This window comes from Mya arenaria, chromosome 8, assembly GCF_026914265.1.
Source record: "Mya arenaria isolate MELC-2E11 chromosome 8, ASM2691426v1".
Classification (NCBI taxonomy): Eukaryota; Metazoa; Mollusca; class Bivalvia; order Myida; family Myidae; genus Mya; species Mya arenaria.
Window position 1 is genome coordinate 66,616,261 of NC_069129.1, and position 23,483 is coordinate 66,639,743.

The 23,483-nt window shown below is 35.5% G+C and overlaps 2 protein-coding genes across 3 annotated transcripts; both read right to left on the reverse strand.

The window, feature by feature from the left end:
* Positions 1 to 4,006: 4,006 nt before the first annotated feature.
* LOC128244682 (octopressin receptor-like) lies at positions 4,007 to 6,053 on the reverse strand. Its single transcript, XM_052962717.1, has one exon. It carries the CDS (start codon positions 5,394 to 5,396, stop codon positions 4,146 to 4,148), a length of 1,251 nt encoding a protein of 416 aa, XP_052818677.1. The 5' UTR covers positions 5,397 to 6,053; the 3' UTR covers positions 4,007 to 4,145.
* Positions 6,054 to 11,124: 5,071 nt separating this feature from the next.
* Positions 11,125 to 23,476, reverse strand: LOC128243217 (zinc finger E-box-binding homeobox 1-like). Of its 2 annotated transcripts, none has more exons than XM_052960826.1 (6): positions 23,359 to 23,476; positions 21,031 to 21,162; positions 18,775 to 20,661; positions 18,078 to 18,161; positions 16,608 to 16,804; positions 11,125 to 14,200 (listed from the first exon to the last, which is right to left on the reverse strand). In XM_052960826.1, the coding sequence occupies exons 2-6, from the start codon at positions 21,155 to 21,157 to the stop codon at positions 13,925 to 13,927; spliced, it is 2,571 nt and encodes an 856-aa protein (XP_052816786.1). In that variant the 5' UTR covers positions 21,158 to 21,162; positions 23,359 to 23,476; the 3' UTR covers positions 11,125 to 13,924. The 2 variants fall into 2 exon arrangements, with proteins under 2 accessions (XP_052816786.1, XP_052816787.1); XM_052960827.1 differs by lacking the exon at positions 23,359 to 23,476 and adding an exon at positions 23,092 to 23,195.
* Positions 23,477 to 23,483: the final 7 nt, after the last annotated feature.

Genomic DNA, 23,483 nt, shown 5'->3' on the forward strand with positions numbered 1-23,483 from the left:
GCTGAAAGAAAATGGTATGAACTTAATGTATTATCGATCCTTGAAGGAAGGAGTTTTATAGTAGACTGTGTATGTTGATATAAGTCTATAGTTAGATAGAGTGTGAAGCTGGAATTGCGAATATGGTGTAAAGAACTAGTCTTCGGAGATGTTTACCATCTTAGACATCTCCAACTATGCCTTTATTATTCTGGCCTCTGGTTGACGAGCATGACGATGATTTTTATTTTTCAGTGGCCCTCGTAATATTTTATATGCATGTGTACTGAGTACTTACATTTCACAATCAACGCCAAGAAGATTTACTTTTCTCAATTAGTGATCATAGGACATTGCAACCTATCACTTAATTATCAATTTGGCATCGATATTCCTATCAAGACTGCGGAGGAAGCCATTCAAAGAGAACGTGGGAGGAATGTAACACTATAACAACAAAATCGCTACACATTAAGTTGTTACAGTAGACAGATTAAACATTACCGCGAATTCTACTTTGTCCGTAATGTGGGTAACTGTAAACGATCGAATTAATTTCTGAAAATTTTAATTGTTGTCTGAGATTTATTATTTTGTTATTGCAACTCTCTACTGAATGCAAGTGTTTTATGTTTAAATGAAAATGTGTATATCGTTGAAAATGGCGATACCATTTTACAGACATTGTTAAGTTCGTATTTGTATTAACGACAGTGACTGTCTTTTCTGAATGTGTCCAACTTTAAAGGAAAACACAACTAACAGTTAGGTACCACAACGGTAATGGCTGCACATGGTACATATACTCTTATTTTTGTACCTATTTTATAACATCAGGACTATCATAAATACGATTAAGCTTATAGGTATTCTCGTGCGAATATCTGTAATATATGCAGTGTACTTAAGCGCTAAATACCGGTATAGATTACATGATCAATTCTTCCATCGTTTTGTAATAAAAGGTTGATCCCTCCTTTCTTAGATACCTTCAGTAGGTCTTCTGTTTAAAGCTGATATTAATTTGTTTTATATGATATTATCAAGAGTTTTTTTTGCTGCTCACTATTCACATAAAATTGCAGGTTGCTACACTGAAGACATGCAAGCGCCTCTTGAATTAGCAAAGATATTGTTTGTCCATCAAGTTAAATAAGTAATAGTTAGACGACATGAAGTGAATTCTTAAAGGTTATGATTAATGATTAAAAATTGTCGGAGTTATGTTATCTAATTGACTTAGAATTCAACCTCATTGGCTGATATATTGTCATTGCAGAATCTGACGCAATGAGTGTTTGTCGGATGAGTGGCAGTAAACAGCCGCGAAAGGTAAAATCCTTAATGACTAAGTCTAGTACTTAATGATTGGCTATCTGCAAATTTATTGGCTGTAAATGTAGGTTGTATTCTAATAAGGGTAAGGTCATCAGACATGTCTCACAATGTAAGGCCATACCAAATCGTTTCTATGTTAAGCGTCCGCGGACTGATCGATGTTTGACTTCCCGATCGAAAAAGCAACAACATATTTTATATATGTAATTATCACTCTTGTCTAATTTCTTTTACTATAATTCTGACGACAGAACACAAGTGCAGATAAAATGGTTCATACGCTGTAATAATATACTTGGTATTTTATTTCAGAAAACATTGTATTCTGTATGATTCATATTATCAACACACTTAGATACAGTTATTAATGTATTTGAAACAAAATTGAAGTGTAAATCTATATTATAATTGAGAATGATCCAGATTGGGCGAAGGAGGCTCTGGAGTTTATATTCTACATAAGATACCACTCATTTAGTGATCGTTATTGTTCACGATAGCTAGATAGATCTTCGTACAACGGTGTATGCTAAACATAAAACACAATTTGGTATGGCTTATTGTTGTATATTCCATTGTTGTCTTATGTACACTTTGGCAAATTTTTAAGCTGCCCCTTACGAATTTGGTACTCAAGTGCAGGATTTCCTCAACACTTCATATGAAATTTATACATTTTATACATCCAACAACGACAAGCTTACTGCAGAAAAATATCAGAAGAAGAAGAGAGGATAATTCTAAAACTCCTGCATCACTTTAAAAAATTAAATTCGCGAAATGGCACCAATCTATATTCTTGCGCAAAAGCTTAAACTGTGACCATAACTCAAGAACCGTTTTAGATATTCATATGAAACTAGCAAATGACAAAACGTATAGGATAAGGGTTAGGGCTTAGGGTCCGGGCCCACTACAATGGCTGACACAAATCGTCGCGTTATGTCCAAGTCAACTGCGGCAAAAACAAAACAAGTGAAAAGTGTGTCCATCAATACTTAGATAGCATAAGGAGTTTGATAAATACTAATTTATAACTATGTTAGTGTTATCGAGTTCTTTTTAATCTCAATTATGTTTTGTTTAGAGTTGTGTTCAAAGTATGAAAACTTAGTGTTCTCCCACACTGGCCTAATGTTTCTCAGAGAACGTGTCGATCAAAAACTGTGGTCAACATTTCAAACAACAAAAGTTTAGAGCAATTATAATTTAAATCTAAAAATCTTTGAGGCCTATGTTACAGCTGAACTTGTTAAAGGGGCTGTCTCACGTATGATAAAATAGCGTAAAAAAAAAGAAAATTGTCGAAAACTGACATAAACTTGGCATCGATGTGTACAATGCATTGAAACTTACTAACTGAAGTACCACATAGTTTACAATTTATTTAAGTTTAGCAGTTATTTCGATTTTTCCATTAAAAAAGATTACTGGGTATGCCTACCAGGTAAAATTCATTCCTTATGCGTGATTGGCTAGTCGATGTTATCACGTGATATTACCGAGGTAGGTGTATAGCTTAAGTATGTCACCCGATTATAATAAGCCTTTGTAGCTCAGTGAGTAAAGCGCAGGACTTCGATTTGGGGGACTTGGGTTCGAACCCGGTCTCCGACACATTTATTTTTTATTTTATTATTTTGGTACTTTTTTACAATTATGAGATCAAAGCGTAACACATTCTATTAGATAATTGTCCTGAGATTCGTTACAGAAAAAACTTTTTTTGGTGCCAATCTGTGACACAGTCCCTTTAAAGACCAACGATCAATTTTATAACACTGGTTAATTCTTTGGTTTCGTAAATACTAGCCTAAATGGTTATTAATTGGTCTATTAAATAATTATTATGAACAAAAGAAATAATTTAAATGTGCAAAGTAGGCAAACGATAACATTTGGACAATATGGAAAGGATTTATACAATTGGATGCAGAAACAATTGTTTTGACCAAATTAAAATTTCAAATCCAATACTTCAAAGTGTTTCAGCTATTGTGTTCAAATGGGAATATAATGCAATATGATGTCACTTAGGCTAAAACTAGAAATCATTCGAGTTTCACATCATATTCACTTTTTATAAAACATCTTTTGAGATAGTAATTGGACCTAGTAAAAGATATAACAAAATTATCACTCAATTAAGAATTGATTTTTTTTTCGTTTGCATTCATGCGATTTTGAAGATCTTGAATGCCCAGATCAAAATGGCAATTCCTTAAGTCGCCATAGCGATTTTTGGAGGAATTGCAGGGCATACAAAATCTCATTTTGTGAATGCCCCCGAAATGAATTTCTATCCTCGTATGTACATGTTTCCTTATAAAATATTTTATTTTTATTTTACAATTGACGCTATTAAGTCGTTTAGGTAGAAGCGATGTATTAGGAATAGTAGTAGTATCCATTATTGGAGATCAAATGTTGAAATAATTTTTTATTAAAACAGTTTATGATGCTTTATATTTGTAAAACATTTCATGTGAAGCTATTAATATATACTCGTAAATAGCTGCAAAGGTTCCTTTTTGGCATCCGCCATTGTTGACGTTATATTTTCCCTACTTTTCTTGTTTTATATCTGTTTTCCATCTACCACAATTTATAACTATTAAATAGGGTTTTATCCACAATTATTTCAAAGAAAAAACAACAATTTTGTCTGTTAGCCTAGAAAGACGTAAGTTATTTATTTACACACATAAGATTTTCATCGTTATTACGAAGAAGATTTATTAGATTTCTAAAAAAAAGTTGAAAACATTATTAAATTAAAAAAGCAACTACATAATTTTCTCGTTGAAAGATGAAACTTAGATATCATATTACACATTTGTGCTCCTAGTATGAATATTGAAGCCACAGGTCAAAAGCTTTTTAAGCTCGTTTTTGAATTTCAAATCCATGGCAGCATAGATAAAAGGATTTACTAGATTGTTTATAAGAAACGAAAAAAACAAAACTTGGTAGAAATTGTCTGTTGGTAAGGTATTTTCTCTTTCCTTTGAAGTAAACATGCTCCACAGCTGCAGGCTAAGATGAGGTAAATAGCTGACGACGAATGCGACAGTAACAAATGTTAACATTTTAGTCACACGCAATGTCTTCCGTCCAGATTTTGACGACAAACGCCGAAATAATTTACTGGCCCACTTCGATGATCTGTCCCGCAAGTTATTTCTGATTCCAGTACCCCTTGCGACTTTAACACTGTCACGTGACGTCACACTTACTTGACCACGTGACATTCGGTGATTTCGCTCCTTGCTTAGGGAGTTGACATCCTGCTGATATGTGGAATCGGAATCGTTTACGTCGTCCTCGCTTTGAGGAACCGAATCTTCCGACTTCACATTGCACTTTTCAGATGCCCTCATTCGCTTTGCTATGCTATCTGTACCCATTCTGGATACGGTTCTTGCTATGCGAATATAACATACTGCCATAATGGCCGTTGACAAAAAGGCAAGAGCAAGCAGATATATGTTGAACGCTTTTGGCCAGAATGTTTCACTAAAATAGTCGGTAACAAAACACTTTGTGCCAGTGACATTTTTATATCCTGTCGGAATAGTTTTGTTCCCATAGAGCACTAATGCAGGGCTGGCGGAGATGGTTGAAATTACTAAAACCACAACATATATCGCCTTCTTTGCCATAGGGATACTGAACTGTGACTCTAGTGGCGTACATATCTTTCTACTTCGTTCAATTGCAATAAGAACCAACGTCAAGCTCGAGGCTACACACGTATAGTACAGTATGAATCTGAATATTTTACAGGTGGCAACGTCATGGTAATTAAATGCGAAGAATGACTCCGCGATTGCCCATGGTGCACCGACCGCACAAGCGAAAAAGTCATAGATGGCAAGAGTTATTATGAAACATCTATGCGTTGATGGATTGAATCTAAAGTAAAATATTAGCAAGACGAAGATGTTGCCTACCACTCCAACTACCATCAGAATGCACAGGTACACTATAGAGCCAACGAGGGTCGAAGCCTTCTCCAAACTAAGGTCGGCTTCCGTCCAGTTTCTAGCCTCGTCCACATGAGAGAGAGGTGAATACATCTCTGTCAGGTATAGTGAGCTATTGGCCGTCTGACAGACCTTCAGTTACATTCATTAAAACTTATTTCCTTCCTTGGTGCAACATATATCCACGTTGTCATATTGATAAACTTTACCACCTCATTCATGTCAAGGACAATCATATTTGATAAAACTAATTCATCCCATAAATTCCATGAGAAAAGATCATCTCCAGGAATGTTTTAAAACACTTTTCATTGATTTTAAACATTATTAATCTGATACAAAATCAAACGTCTGTTATTTCAGTTTAACGACAAGACTAACCTCACAGCGTTTCAGGGACATAATATGGCTTAGTAAAACAGGAAATAAACAGTCAAATAATTGACATTCGATCTCCCTACTTACTGCGATAGTCATCTAATATCCTTGCACGATTTGGTTTTATCATACTTATACTCCAACATAGTAGTTTTTGTTTTAAAATGTAAAATTTAGAATGCTGCACGAGTTCCATAAAATGATATTCAAATAGCTGCATTTACATTTATAATGAGAAAGTGTTCGATAATACACAAAGTCCGATTCAATTATCTAAATGAAATATTCATATACTGAATGTTGAACATCTGCACAATCCTTGAGCAGTATCGCCAATAATGACGTCGCCGTGCCACTATCTCACAGACGACTTGCCAGACTATCTGCGGCAGTGCCAGAGAAACTCCTATAAATACTCCTCAGCTTGAAACGTCTTGGAGGGTGGAGCTTGCAGCTAGTTTGGAACACGGTTGTTTAAAAAGGAAAATTGCCGAGTTTCTTCGAAAGAAATAATTGGTGATGATAAAGTCATCGACAAATTTTGGAACCGTTTTCACGTTGTACATACTAACATTTTAGCTATTTGTTTTAGTAGCATTAGTATAATTTATGGGAGCGATAGATTATTTCACGTCAATTCACGTACTCGCGTAAAGGCAGCTACGCTCCTGGCAAGACCTTAGGATGGAAATTAGAGGTTTTTAAACAAAACTATATTCTGATCTATAACCAGTCTGAAATCTTAGCACCCCCATTTTTGGTTAATCAGTAAACCAAGTCCAACTACTGAGATAGGAAATACCAGATTGTCCGTAAGGCAATATTCTACGGAAAAAAATGATAAGCAATTCTAGTTAACATTCATACATAACATTTATTCAGCATTAAACGTTTACATCATTCATAGCCAACATAAATTATATAACTTTGTCGTAAAAAGCAAAGACATGGTCAATAAAGAGATATTGCATTATTATAAACATATTTGTAACAATGGTTTTAGTTATCACATCTTATTAATTTTGTGATCGTAATATAACTGCAAAGTACATAAATTTACTAATATTTCGTAAAGTTATTTTTGAATCTAGTGACATCATAGTTATAAACTTTTGTTTTGTAGGCCAATGGCAAAAATAAGGTTTACAGTAGCATTTCCTTAAATTATTATATTATGGACAACTAGAAGAAAATGATATTCGTTTTCAATGACATTTATGTTGCAATAAGTACACATTCTATCTGCCCTCGGTATATTATGATGTCTACCCGTTTCAATCAATAAATCGTGATAGGAAACACAAAATGTTTTAAGTGCTATTCTAAATTTGTTCGTTTGTATTGCATCTAGGTAATTTTCTTGCTTAAGTTCATTTGTATACCAACAGTATGTTTCTAATCAATTGATTCGTTAATATATGTATTCCACGATTGTTTAAATATATCAATAATTATTTCCTTTATTAATTGGATGGGGATTTTTTTGTATATCTTGAGTGTACCTTATCTCAGACATTCCGAGTTCATCTAATATAGTTGTTACGAGGGAAGCCCAATTTAATCCGTTATAGTTATTATTGTTATCGATATCGTCCTTTAACATTGTATAAGTACGCTTGGAATAATAATAATCCTTATTTTACGTTCTACTATCATCGGATGTCAGCCTAATTCTCCATATGCAGATAAATTGATACTTATTCTGACATCAAGAATTTTCGTCATACATTTGCAATGATCAGTTAGTTTAAGGCTATTCGTATTTGCCTAAATAACACCACATTGTATTCAATATCATCAGAACACAATAACTGAACATCTTTTTCTTCATAATTGTATATATGTAGTAAAGACATGCGAAATACGACAATGTACCAATGACTAAGGAGTTTTCAATAAAAGTAAGTCTGCTCAAAATAAATCTATTATCCTAATAAGTATTAACGAGTGCACTTGTGTATCTTCCGCAATAGAACAATAGAACAATCATTCACCGTCATTCACCACAATATTAAATAGTCATACACTGTCGTAATGATGAAATGGCCAGCAACCTGTTATATACTTCAGGAAATCGACACCAACCCCGAAATAAGTTGTTCAAGTGTTGGTAATGTTTGAGATGCATTGAACTACAGTCATTATTAAAATCCAGGCTACACGAGTACTTGAACAGCCGGATGACCTTACAGTTATTATTACTGCCGTTTTAATTCAAAATCAAATAATAGCTGCTTAATTTGCAATTTCCTGTAAATATCGCGCTACAAAACCACCTCTTCAAAAAATAATTAAAAATCAACTTATATCTGCTTAAAGGAGCAGGCATGCCGTAAAAAGCTATTCTGAAAGTATTTTAGAAATGAGAGCTCAAGAAATGCAGGTTATTAAAAGACGATGAAAGAATTGATCATATAACATATAACGGCAATTCGGGGGGTTAAGTACACCCGCTGGTTCTAAAGATTTTCGGAGCTTCAGTGGCCGAAGTGCGACATATACCTTTGTTCTTAATCGCCATTTTGAGAATCTTGATGCAATGAAAGATGAATAAAACAAAGAAACATATATAAATTACACACATTGCCGTTGGTGTATGGCATGCACGACTGTTGTTTCTAAAGGTGCTGCGATTGCCTTTCATGTTTGACACATTTACAAATAGGTTGTAATTACCTTCAATGCAAACCAAATCCTATTGATGTCTCTGTGAAACAACCATTTAAGTGATGCATTTACTCTAATCGACTGACAAAACACTTGCATCCAGTAGCGGGTAAATGCAACAACAGAAGAATTAATCTCAGACCACAATAACATTAATCAATCACAGTGCTGAAAGCACTGATGGACTAGGGCTTCACTAAGGGACAAGCTGACAAGTAGTAGAACCTTGAATGGTGTTTGTCTCATTAGCAATGGTGGTATACTTCATATGCTGGTATATGGCTAGAAAACGGGGGCCACAGGCCCCCAAAATCGACAGGTACGTACGACGGTCGTAGAGGATCTGCGTTTGCCGCAGGGTTACCCAAGGGCGTATCACTTTCGTTTATAGGCTGTAGGTTACGCCATAGGTTTGAGGTGCGGAGATATAACTTTATTTTCCACGTTCGCCGTAGCCATGGTAACACAAGGGTCGCGCACGGCTCCCGTACGCCATCCGCAAGCTCATCGCACGCCATTCGTATGACACCCGTGGCAAGGCGTGAAGCAAATATATTTGTATCTTGCGTCTGCCTTAAAATTGGTCACAAACCTACGTCATCACTTCAAAGGCCGTACGGCAACGGTATTTTTTCTGTCTCTACACATTAAAGGTACGCCGTGCGGCTGTCCTAACTGTGACTGCTACAGTATGCTACTGCAACTAATACTGTTGCGGCCCTATAATTGCTATTTGCCGTAGACATTTAGAACATACGGCCGCCGCGGCAAATGTGACTGAGGTATAAGGAACCCAGAGAGAAAACTCAGTCCAATAGAGTATATTACATGTACCCGGAAGCGGAAAGGTATTGACCGAAATTGTTGAAGTGGTCTGAAAAGTGCAGTTTCCAGGCGTAAGAAATTTAAAATGAAATGCATTATTTTTGCTTGATATTTTTATTCATTCAAAAAAATTTTTTGGGACAAATGCAACATTAATGGTGCTTAATTCCGCCCATTTTGGCAGTATTACCGGATATTTCATTTGTCCAAGACACCGATATGGTTTGTATTAGCGAGGTTTGAGCATATTGGTGAATAGAGACGAGAGAGCAATTTGATACATATTGCAACACAATTGTCAACAACATGGAGATAGCACCTGAAAACGAAATGGAAATACAAAAGCATACTTTTATGTTATTCCTATAACTATGGGTATCACAAACTCATCAATCAGTCATGTCAATGATTACAGTGCCAAACAGACAGTCATGTCAATGATTACAGTGCCAAACAGACAGTCATGTCAATGATTACAGTGCCAAACAGACAGTCATGTCAATGGTTACAGTACCAAACAGACAGTCATGTCAATGGTTACAGTACCAAACAGACAGTCATGTCAATGATTACAGTGCCAAACAGACAGTCATGTCAATGATTACAGTGCCAAACAGACAGTCATGTCAATGATTACAGTGCCAAACAGACAGTCATGTCAATGGTTACAGTACCAAACAGACAGTCATGTCAATGATTACAGTGCCAAACAGACAGTCATGTCAATGATTACAGTGCCAAACAGACAGTCATGTCAATGATTACAGTGCCAAACAGACAGTCATGTCAATGATTACAGTGCCAAACAGACTCATACTAATATCATAGATAACATGTATTCTGATTTTTTTCAAGCCAAGTTATTTCCAGATATGAATGTAACGAATCGACTATCTTTAAATGAGAAAATCAATCAACATTCCCAAGAATTCGGGCTACGAAGGAATACCCAGGAGCATAACAAATGGGTGTTTTTGGTAAACCATGATTGGATTTCTGTCACTGCAATGCTCTTCATAATGACGTACGGTACGCGGATATAACGCCTTGTTATCTAAACAGTTCAACACATGCTACCAATAAAGCCATGGTCCGTCTGGTATATTTCAGTCCCCTTAGGCAGGAAGTGCAAATGGTGATCCTTGTACAACTTTGACCTGATGCCCGCCTTTCGTTGTTCATTATTTTATTTTTTCAATGACTTCTCCTCTAAAACGGCATGGCATTTTCACCGATTCATTGCATGAGACTTCCTTGATTTGAGCTTTCGCAACTTTATTAATATGGGTCCGATTTAATCAAATCATGGCCACCAGAACTAAATAATCGGATGTAAGCCTTAGAACATGCATTAATTTCGCCTTAGACCCCGTGTTCAATGTACCTTTTAATTATTTTAGTTATAGTCAAATATAAAGTACGCAAAAAGGTATGTGTTTGGTCGTGTCTGTTTCTGTGAGTTTTTTTTAAAGGAGACGATGAGCTGCGTAAGACTTAATTACAAATGAGGGCAAATAGCAGGTATGTGTCTAAAATGCGAATGATGAGTATAGCTGTTTCACGGTGTATTATTTAGTCACGCATGGTAGAATTTGCAAGAACTTGGTACATATGTATTCCTCACCGGCGGGACGTGTCGCGTGCAAGACCAAGACCTCTAGCTGGAAAGACAATGTCACACCTTGATTTTATAGCATCCAGTTTATCTGCATTTGTTCTACCTGTAACCTCTTCATTGTTGAGTGAATTTTGAAAACAGGCTCAAATGTCCATCACATTGAGACATTGTGCATTGGATCCAGGTCCCTCCATGTCGTTTCCTGAACACATGTACAGTTTATGTATTGCAGTATGAACATTTGGCAACGAAAGCCAGGTTCTACTTACATGGTCGAAATCACTTACAGGCGAGCCTACAAGTTTTTGTTTGCAAGTATAAAAAGAAAACGGAAACAGTAACCAATGTATTTAATGATGAATCACGTGATTTATTTCTACAGCATAATGACGCAGATTTGGCACCGACACACATTCATTTGTCAATATTTAAAACACCAAACAATAAATTAACAATTCATGATATTATGTTGTGAAAATGTGAAATATATGTTGTCAATGAAGAGAAAGCATTGACATGTCATGTAGGCATGTGGGAAAGATAATAACATGTAATGTAAGAATTACTATGGAAACAGGATGAAAGAAATTTGGTTTTTATAATCTCAAATAAGATTAAGAAGATTTATGGTCGAATTACCATCATTGTTTTTAATAAATAGTAAATCAAGTGACACGATTGAAATATGTTTAAAGCCCACCTAAAATTTATTATAAAAAATATGAAATACAAGATTTTCTCTGATCTTAAAAGGTAACATTTTACTGAAAAACGTGAAAAGCAAGTTTAAGGCGAATTCACCTTTAACCTGATACTGAACATAATTAAAAATTATCCTCTTCTAGAATTACGCTTTTTTATTACCATAAGAGTCAGATAACGATTTAAATGGGAGATTGCCAATTATCATCACCAAACATCAAAGGAACCTCTTTAGGTTCAAGTTAATTTAATTAACAAACGCTGGACTGAACTTTGAGGCAACACAACATTTCCCAGAACATCAAATTAAGAAACTATTTTCAAACAAAAAGGCAGTCACTGAGAATTTGCCCACAAATTTCCATCATGATTGAGCAATCAATACTCAAGATATCTTCTACACAAGATATATATACCAACTGGGTGTTTTTAATGTTGAAGAAACCTGACTCTGAAGTAACAGCTAGCTGTGGCCATTTATCCAAATATAAAACTTGACCGAGAAGTTATGCCTTTGTCACCAAGTTTCATAATAATTTATTAATCAATACTTAAATTATTCTCTGCACAAGACCACTAAATGTAAAAGGGGCATAACTCTTGTGGCGTCTCTTTAACGTGGTGTTGCTGATACCACAACCGTGGCTAAATAAGCTATATTTATATCGCCTTTTAAGTAACAAAAGATCTGCAAATTGGAAAAGACATCTTTTGGAAACTTGCATCATTTTTTCTTGTATAGATTACCATGATCTTGACCAACTATGTCATCAATGTATATTATATATTAAAGGTTATCTGCTGATGGTGACTAATGTGCATACTAAGTTTGAAGACTACAACAATACATTCAAAAGTTATTGAAAAGAAACGATTTTAACGATCAAAATTTAAACAATACTTATTAAGTTGATCAAGACCAAAATTTGCATTAGAAAAATATCGAGTTATGCAACCTAATTGAGTGATGGCCATGAACAAACCTATGAAGTATTAAGTCCTTTGAATGAATGGTAAAACTCATAGGTGCCCTTAAATTTAAACCAAACTTTCCTACTTGAACAAGGACCATAACGTTTTAGGTTAACATGAAGTTATGTAACCTACATGTATATTGTAATTGTATGATGGCCGTCAACAAGTGTGTGAAGTACTGAATGAAGGTTATTAATGAATCCCAAAGTGCCATAAAAATTTGATCAGACACAATGTCCCCTAAAACTTTAACCTAGGCTCCAAAGTCAATCAGGGGCCATAATTTGTAATTAGGAGTTATGCTACCTAATAGTGTGATGGGCCTGAACAATTGATTGAAGTATGAAGGTTATTGGAATTATAAGTGAAAATGCCAACATGCCCTAAAACATTAACCAAATGAGAAGTATAGACCTCCTTATTCATCAAAAAGTCAAGATAAAAAGTAATTACAGTATTAATATGCAGCTAGTAAAAGTATATCCTTTTTCCAATGATTGTGAACAAATGTCCATTAAACAGGCTCGAAAATAAAAGTTACTCAATCAGCAAAACTTTACCAATGCAAATGACAAATACAAAGGACTGATTTAAATAATACAATGAAAACTACAGGGACATGCAAAGTAGTCAAAAACCAAAAAATAAACCGATTACCCTGTTTGGGGGCACAAGGCAAGAACCCAAAGAACAATGAATTAATACATGCCTTTAAATAATGTTCTCAAAAGAGGAAACGGACTACAGTTGATAATACATATAAAAGACTTAACAAAGGTAAAAAATATTATTCGTAAGCAAAATAAAGTAAGTTACGTTTGCATAAGTAGGAGATCAAATTCATACAATTAACCACAACCAACAATCATCGGCAGTTTAAGTCAGACGTACCTCTATCAGATAAAACAAGGGTAACATAGTGATTTGAAATGTTGTTATGTTTAATCTCTTATAGACCAATAATAATAATCCACTTACATGGATATTGAATAACAAAGTATACAGAAGCATAAGTTTCTTAATATATAATTATATCTTATGTATGAATTTAAGTGAGTAGTCATAAATCTGGCCCCAACATCTCGAAAAATCTCGAAGAGCATAACATGTTGAATTATCTCATTTCATTTAGCTGAATCCCTTATTTAATCTTGATTTTACTTATAAAAATAAGTTTAACATGATTTTCATGATTATAATTTTCCTTTCGTCAAACAACTCTTAAGAATGTAAATATTACACAAATCATCCCAAAGCAAAGCTTATGAGGATAGTTTAATTCTTTAATGTTTAGCACAATTTGGGCCTGAAGTGTGCCAAAAAAACACAAGTCATCAACCCATAAAACAATAATAAATTAAAAAGACAATGCACCAATACCTACCGTAAATAAAAATAATAAATAATAACAAATCTGTCAAGAACAAACTTAATATCTTAAATTTGCATTCTGTTATCAACTGGTTAAATTTTGACTGTCAGAATCGGATGTTTCTGGTATAGATATCACATATCCAATATCAGCATTCTCATCAGTCTTCTTTGATGTCATTTCCTCCTGAATCTCATCTTCACTGTGATTGGCTGCCAGGTCCTCCAATGTAGGCATGTGACACAAAATTTGTCTCTGATTGGTTGGTTTATTAGAAAAGCAGTCTAGCTGAGACGCAGGTAAGGTGACATTGGGTTGGTTTGGGCTGGTCTGTATGCTTGGAGCAGATTTTGATGGGGCCTGCAATATTAATCTTCATATACAACTTTTGGTATACAAAAAATAATACATATATAAAAAATATCAATTGTCAACAGCAAGCACCAATTGACATGCAAATTGCAAGAAACATGGATAAAATGCTTTTTCCGAGCACGATTATTGGGATTTATAATATTAACCTAAACAATGAGGAGAGGACAGTTCTTTTTTGCAGCAGATAGACCTTGAGCTATGAAGCAGAGAGACTTCCAAAAAGAACATTTATTAAACTTACAGTCATAATGATTCTATATATAAAATTCTGCAAAGGAGAAACGAAAAATGTCCATTTTATGCCTTTTTTAGTGAAATGCAAAATCAGGTCAGAATTATATTAGTTAAGCATGAATTTTCATGAATAGCAACCACTACCATAACAGCTGACAATTCAAAGATTTCTTGATGTATTATAATCCAAACGTGGAATCATATTTGAATCATTAATTATAAATAAAAACAAGAGGCCCATGAGGGCCTATGCTCTACTGGCATGGCTCTTGTGGTCATTTTCAATTCAGAGCATGTATGTATGGGTAATAGGCAACAAATATATATAGTTCATGTTTTGTGTTTGGGTTGGCTGAAAGCGTTGCGTGTTCAACATCTGAGGACAGAAAGTGTTGTAAGAAGATTAGTTGTATGAACTATTTTAATATGTGCCAAGTAAAGGTCATCTGAGGAAAAAAAAAATTTGCTTTCAAAACTGAACTCATGGTCAAAATTTAACTGCTGTAGCTTCAAAATTAAGAAAGCAGGTCAAAAGGTCACAGCCGAGGTCATCCCAGGACAACATTGATATTTGTTTGCAAAACTCAACACATGGTACAAATTTTATTGCTGTAGCTTCAAAAATAAGAAAGTAGGTCAAGAGGTCACACACAAGGTCAACAAAGTACAAAATAATTACTTGTTCACAAAACAGTGCACATGGTCCAAATTTCATTGCTGTAGCTTCAACAATAAAAAAAGTAGGTCAAAATGTCACAGTCGTCATCTGAGGACAACATTGGTGCTCATTTGCACAACTGTACATGTGGTCCAAATTTCATTGTTGTAGCTTCAAAAATAAGAAAGTAGGTCAAAAAGTCACAGTCAAGGTCATCCGAGGACCACATTGATGCTGGTTTGAAATACTGTACACATGGTCCAATTTTCATTGCTGCAGTTTTAAAAATAAGAAAGAAGGTCAAAAAGTCACAGTCAAGGTCATCCAAGGACAACCTTGATGCTCGTTTGCAAAACTGTACTCATGGTCCAAATTTCATTGCTGCAGTTTTAAAAATAAGAAAGTAGGTCAAAAGGTCACAGGCAAGGTCATCGGAGGACAACATTGATGCTGGTTTGCAAAACTGTACACATGGTCCAAATTTCATTGCTGTAGCTGTAAAAATAAAAAAGTAGGTCAAAAGGTCAAAGTTAAGGTCATCTGAGGACAACATTGATGCTCGTTTGCAAAACTGTACACATGGTCCAAATTTCATTGCTGTACCTTTAAAATAAAAAAGTAGGTAAAAAGGTGTTGGACTAGCTTTGGCCCCAAGGGCATAATTTCAACTGTTTTGCTTGACAGTCATCATATGCTGCTCCATAACAAATATCAGAGGTATGAGCCTTGTGGTTTGAAACATGGAGATTTTGAAATTATATCTTAAATAAGTCTCTAGGAAACTTTTGACCCTCGGGGCAGGGCCAGTTTTGACCCCAGGGGCATAATTTGAACCATGGTAGCGTACCACTAAATTATGCCATATTCAAAATAGCAAGGGTCTACCTAGGTGTTTCAGACAAAAAGATTTTCAAACATTTCCCAATTTAAGTATACCAAACCTGTGAACTCGAAGGTGTGGCCAGTAATGACCCCAGGGGCAAAATTTGAACATACATTCACAAGCAATTGTTTACATGGATGCACGAATGACAGACACTTCTGGTCTTTGGCCAATAGAGCTAAAAATGGCCTTTGGCCAATAGAGCTAAAAATCAACCAACCCCTTTAAACTGTAATTTTGATCTCTTTCAACAAGGGCAAGGGAGAGTATGACACAAAACCAACTTTACAGCCAAAAAAACAAGTTGTCTCCCTTTAATCCGAGACTTGACTTTACATGTAGACTTGGCTAAAAATAGCACTTTTTTTAATACTTTCAAGGGCCATAATCTAGGCATGCATGTCCGGATCTGGCTGGTTTTCGAAAGGAACAGAGCTCTGATGGATATCTAAATACTGTACGAGTTTCATCAAGATAAAATCAAAACTGAAGACTGTATCATGACACAAGCAATTGTTTACAGAAGCACTGACGCACAGACGCACATATAACGTACACATTACCATCACATAAGCTCTTCTGGCCTTTGGCCAGTAGAGCTAAGAACAGCTACTTGCCTTGCCAGCAGAGGAAGCCACTGATTGGTCAGAATGTTCAGTCACATGACCTCGAAGCTGCTGCTCCTGGGTAAACTGTTTGTGGCAGGAGGTACACGAGAACATGCGGCCGCCATGGTGACGCTTCAGGTGGATCTTCAGGGTAGAGTTCTGGGCCGTTGCGTACTCACAGTATGTGCACTTGAATGGTTTCTCACCTGGAGGCAGAAATATAAGCATGTACCACTCGTTGATCCAGGGGGTGCATCTGGTGCGTGCCCCCTAAATCCTCATATGCCCCCTCTAACATCAAATCTTAGATCCGTCCAAGTGTACTGGGTAAATAATATTCTGAATCAGTAGTTTCACTATGCATTTTTTCCAGTGATTTTTATTATTCCTCAGTTTGATCTACTTATGTTGTTTTCCCACTAATAAATATTCTTTGAACACAGAATGTTCAATGTCAGGAAACTATGTGCAAAGTTTCATGAAAATTAATAAACTGTTTTCAGAGGAGCCATCATTAAAAGGTTTCCTTTAATTTGAAACAAGAGCCATAAATTGCATAAAAGTATAACCTATATTAACAGCCAATGCTTAATGATAAGAATTGCAGACACAACTAAACAGACATTATGCCATAATTTAGTCCCCTCCATCCTGAAAATACATTCTAATTCAAGTTATATAGAATATATAGACTAAAATTTGAATGACTTATAAGGGCTCACTCTGCCCTTCTTATTAAATAAGGCCATACCTGATATGTTTTTAATAATTCAACAAAATATGCAAGAATGAACCAACTTGCTTTTATAAGCAGGTATGTTGACTGTGAAGGGATATTTTAAGTTCCAGTATGATATGGCTTACTGGTACTTTCTAAGTCAAACAAGGGCCCGTGTTTCATAAAATCATGCAAGAGTTATGCAACACGATGAATTTAGTAGGTATGTTGACTGTGATGTTTTGTTTTAAATTTCAATTAAGACATTGAGGGGGTGGTGAGATAGGGATCCAATGCTACATGCATGTACAAATGAAACAAGCATTTCTTAGACAAGCAAGGGTTATGATTTGCATCATATGCAAGGTAAAGATGACTAACTTGATTTTTAGTTGGTTGGATGACAGGAAGCTTTGATAATCAATCAAATACATGATATGGAGACATATACACTCACTTGCAAACATCAACCAAAATCTATAGGACAAATAAGACAAAGAGGCCATTATTTGCATTATATTCAACCGAGAGCTGTATTTCAATACACTAATCAGTCTGATAAGATATGACCTTCATAGTAAATTGCACGCAAAACTTTGACCAAGATGTGAAGCCAACAATGATGCCGACGCAAGGGTGAGGAGATTAGGTCTCCTTTTTCTAGTCGAGCAAAAAACTGATGGTTCTCACTAAGTGATCCCAATATGTACTCTCTACCATACTTGTTTCAATGTATGTTACTCGTGTTGTGTTACACATACCAGTATGTATCCTGATGTGGACTTTGAGGTGAGATCTCTCCACAGTGGAATAGCTACACTCCCCACACTTGAATGGCTTGATACCTGAAACAGGAACAGCACAATCTATAGTAACTCATGCTTCGCAGTGTCTTAAATATCTCATCCAAGTTACTATCTTAAATTTTGTATTTGAACAAGGAAGAACCCCACTTTCAAGTAGCTGAACAGATAACAGTGGCATAGCTAGAGCCAACTAATTAGGTAGGCCTGTATAATTGTTACAAAGTTTCAACTGAATGTCTTGAGTTATCACCTAAGTACATGAAATAACTTTACATTTTTGTAATTGAACAAGAGCGAACCCCATATACATGTAGCTGAGCAAATAGCAGTAGCATAGCTAGATCAAACTAAATGGGTATGCCAGAGTGCTTGTAACATGTGTGTACAAGTTTCAACTGAATGTCTTGAGTTATGGCAAAGCTGCCAACAAATCTAAGACATTGGCAGTACATATACCTCAATATTTTTTTCTCAAAATGAGACAAACAAAAAATAAACAGTAGGGGAGATTGTGAACATGCCTGGTCTTAGTGTGCTGAAGTGGATGATTGTCAAGCTTATACCTAAGAATTTATTATGCTATAATATACTGATCACCAGTGATTACACATTGTTTTTTTTGTTCTTATGTTTCCTTGAGCCCCGTACTGACCTGTGTGTTTACTCATGTGTTTCTTAAGGTGTATGCGCTGGTTGAAGCCCATGGTACATTTTTCACACTTGAATGGCTTCAAGACCTCTGTATTGTCACTCTTTTCATTTTCTGCCTTTAACCTCTGTGCCTTCCTGGCCAAAATTGTGGAACGAATCATTTCTCTAGTGCCTGGCTTTGTCCCATGACTGGTGGTAACATTTGTGTAGATATTTGATGCATCTGTGATTACAATTTGAGAACCAGCAGACTGGTCCTTGACAAATCGCTGGGTTGGGAGTGTAGAACTATAGTTGACCCTTTTAAATGGCAGTGTGGAAGTAGGTTGAGAGACTAGTGTGGGTATCTTGTAGGTGAAAGGTATAGAAAATACTGACCCAGGCTTTAACATCAATGACCTTGGTTTATTGGTCCCTGATGAATTTGTCTGAAGAGTCGAACTTTCGACACAGCTTGTTGAACAAGTCACAGACTGAGGGTAATTACTGGAGCTGACATCTGTGTTACTTTGACTGTCACTAGTAATGAAATTGTCAGGCTTTAAATCTATATAGATTGTGCTGCTTGACTGTTGTGGTCGATTCATCATAGAAGCAGAAGCTCTGGCGGCATTGCAAGCCTTACTCCTGTACAGCAGTTTCCTACTGGCATAGCGGCTCGAGCCCCAGGCAAACGGCATGTGCTTCTGTTCCATGTGGAGCTTACGTTTCTTTGGCACAACTGCATTACAACACTTCTGAAGATTCTCATGCGAGCCAGGAATGATCGTTACTCCACATCCTTGGTTACTACAGCACCCCTGGTCAGACCTTGCATCCATTTGCTCATCAGTTTCGTCACTTTCAGCTGACACAGAGGAGTTTATCTCAGAAGGACCAGCACCACTGTCAAAATGAGTTGATGCATTCTTGGCATCATCATGCAGTTTAAGCTCCATGTTTGTTTTAAATGTTGGGCTAGTTTCAGTGGATAGCAGTGGCTCAGTTGTGGCAAGTTTAAATGGTACCTGAAGACTACTTAGCTGAATTTTTGGTGTACTAAATGAGGGTTTTGGCTGAATTGGAACAAGTTGTGATTTCTGTACTTCTTTTGTGGCTAGATCTTTGGACAGACACACTTTCTTGGAAAGAAAGGTATTTATCACGTTTGAGGTGTTTAATGTTGTTGGCTGACTTAAATTTCCTGCCTGACTCATCAAGTTTGAGGACTTGAACAGGGTTGGTTGATTTTTATATCCCATCTGACTAACCAGGTAAGTCTTATTATCTAAAGATGATGATGTTTGACTCAACTTTGGCACAATTGTTATTTGCTGCAATGACAATTTCTGTGAATTTGAGTCAGTAAATGTTTGAATAGAAGAAGTGTGTGAAGAACATGATATTACCAATGTTGGTTTGCTTTGTGTAACAGCCATATCATTGTGTGGCACAATATTTTCAACAGAGGTGTCTGACATGGGTGTCGCAGACTTGATCACCATTGATGGTATTTCAGTGGAGATTTTTCTCAGTGTGGAATTATCTACCAATACTAAATTTAATTTTGAGCATTTCACCTCAGTTACATTCTTCGGCACCACAGCAGATGTTTCATTGCTGGAAGATGGGAATAGCACCTGTGTTTCAGTAGAATTCCCAGTCACTGGAACGTTGTCTAAAACAGCACTGTCACAAATCTTGAGTTTAAGTTTATCTCTTTCAAGAACACCTGTGTCCGTCTCAATGTCCTCTATAGCCCTACGATTTGAATTCACATCTCTAGTGGCTGTGAATATTGACTTAGAGGCATTTTCCAGAAAGATTTTTAGATTGTGAGTGATCTGAGCATGAACCAGCAAAGCCCAGGCTGTCATGAAACCCTGTGGGCAGTAGTTACACTGCAGTTCTGAAGAAGAAAAAAACAACACATACACAAAAATAAAAATAAAGCACAATTTGTATATTTTTTATTCTTATCATCATTCCCACTGTCAATAACCAATATTCATCAAAATGGAATTAAAAGAAGGGTAAGAGAAATATTAAGTAGAATAATTGTGTATTGATAACTACAAATATCACATATCACCATTATACAAATTAAAATTATCCATTTTATTAAAATTAAAGTGGAGCTATTTATCAATGAAAAATAGCCTTTTCTCAAATAATGTTCCTTCAAGTTCGGCACATCATATTTATTTGCAAAACATACATGTATACCATCTTTAAAGTTTAGGCACTCAGTTGCTTATACTTAGTAATAAACCAGTACCTGACTGGCCGTTTTCCTGGTCAACTTCATCATCACAGTCAAGTTTCTTGTGCTGGATGAAAGTTGTGATTTGTTGCAGTGGAAACTCCCGTAAACATGAGCCACATGTCAAATAATCTGTAGCCATTTTTCCTGAAAAAGATGTTAACAACACATTTAAAAAAATAATATGAAGTTTCAAATTTTATAGGTAACAGGTTAACACTATGGCCTTTCAGATTAATGCAACAAACTTATTTTTCTAAGCAAATTGACCAGCTCAGAGATTGTAAGAAATTTAAAAGTAGAAAGTACTTGAGAGATAGATCTCAGCAGTGTACCCACACATATATACAGTACAAAATACAATCCTTATCTTTATGGTTAGGACATGTATATAATTAAATTATATCATTATAAAGGTGTGATTTTAATAGATAGATAGATTAAGTTATATATTTTATAATACAAAATATATAATTTGATTAATTTGAATATAGAATTAACTTAACATGAACATTATGAACTTATGATCAATACTCTGGGATCGAATTTAACTTATTTTGCCACTAACAATTTTTTGCTAGTGCCATTTTTTTCAACTAGCAAAATGGTGGCTTCCAGACCACTAGTAGTTATTTAAAGGCTGTTTTACTTGCTGTAAGTTGCCAAATTAATCAGTTGTTTTGTTGTTGCATTATGTACAACTGTTTACCAAGTGCACTGAGATAAGAAATAATTATAAACCTTTACAGTTTGTTTTCAAATCGTACATAGACTGTTTTCAAATCGTACATAGACTAAGTCATATACCCAGCTGGGCTAACTAAGCTTCTGGTTACTCAAGTCTTGAATCCTTTGTAGTAAGTGACTACACGCCTCCCCATCTAAGATTATACTTTCAAAATGTAAAGTGGGGAGGAGTGTTACAGTCACTATTAGCCATTCAAGGCGTCTGAGTAACCAGGTAAGTCCAGTTGGGTAGAGGACCAGACTTGCAAGCAGGGATTCATAGGCTCAAATCCTACACAGAGATGATGTGTTTCTTTTGAAAGTAACTATGTACATTATTTTTTATTTTGTATTCTTTTGTGTTCAGGCTTTAATATCAATGACCTTGGTTTATTGGTCCCTGAAGAACTTAATTGTCTGAAGAGTCAAACTTCCAACACAGCTTGTTGAACAAGTCACAGACTGAGGGTAATTACTGGAGCTGAAATCTGTGTTTAATACTTTGACTATAACTAGAAATGAAATTGTCAGGCTTTAAATTTATAAAGATTGTGCTGCTTGACTGTTGTGGTTGATTCATCATAGAAGCAGAAGCTCTGGCGGCATTGCAAGCCTTACTCCTGTACAGCAGTTAAAAAAAAAAATCAAAATTGTGTTTAGTGTAGTATTTAACATTTGAAGTGCAAAGTTATTTTGCACAAAACAAGCATTAAATGCATTAAAACGCATGATTTACCTTTCCAATAAAAGTAAACTTGACTGACACAGACAACAATTATGCCAAGCCGAACAACTAGACCCAATAGCTCTGCCGCCTCAGACATTAGCTTGGAGATTGACCTCGTAAATACAATTGTAACAACTCGGTCATGGCCGAAGTGTTCCAATTATTGTAAAACTGTGAACTGCAGCCTTGCAGGTGCCCTTCATGTATATATCATTACGTTTTGACAAAATGAAATGAAGAAAAACCAATCAAACTCCTAATTATTCTTTTCATATTTATTTTTTTATGTACAGAACTAATATAAAATAGCATTATCTGGTAATATAGACGCAATTTGCTTTAACCCAGAATCCCGATCGGAATATCTACCCAATTTTGGTACAAAACATGTTGTACGTGAAGGATTTGCCACGTCAAAAATCTTCAAAAAAATCTGTCAACATACAAAATTAAGTGGACTAGTGACCGTTAAATTTGATCCCTATTATTTCATAGAAAGATAAATTTATATATTTTAAAGTACATCCATTTCAAAACCCAAATGCCCATGCAGCTTGCTTTCTGGCTTAAATCAATTCAACTTAAATGAAAAGAAGAAAAAAAATGAGACTTAAATTACATACATAAATAGTTTTTAAGCCCTGGTGTAAGTCATATATACTCCATTGTCGTCTGAATGCATACATGTAATAAGCCGCAATATGTTTGCCAAGTCGTCACTAATGAGTGCAAATGGCACAATTTCTGTGAGTTGTGCCGAGTGCAAAATCATGCAAGACGAAACTGATCGTTTAAAAACAAATTGCGTCAGCAACCATTTTACTATGCGATAATAATATTTTCTTTATGAAATTAAAGAGGGGTATATGAGGTTACATTCAGAAACTTACTTCACAAATACACTCGGTGATATTGTTATTTTTGTCTGAAATTCATACATTTGTTTATCCGGAAGTGAGCGATATGTCAGAGACGATTTTATTTCTAGTTGTCATAACAGCAAAATGAGCAGGAA

Coding starts and splice junctions, on each gene's coding strand:
- LOC128243217 (XM_052960826.1), bottom strand. CDS start 21,157: ATGGCTACAGATTATTTGACATGTGGCTCATGTTTACGGGAGTTTCCA. Junction 20,662..21,030: donor CCAGGAAAACGGCCAGTCAG/GTACTGGTTTAT, acceptor TTTCTTCTTCAG/AACTGCAGTGTAACTACTGC. Junction 18,162..18,774: donor ACACATGAGTAAACACACAG/GTCAGTACGGGG, acceptor TTCCTGTTTCAG/GTATCAAGCCATTCAAGTGT.
- LOC128244682 (XM_052962717.1), bottom strand. CDS start 5,396: ATGTATTCACCTCTCTCTCATGTGGACGAGGCTAGAAACTGGACGGAA.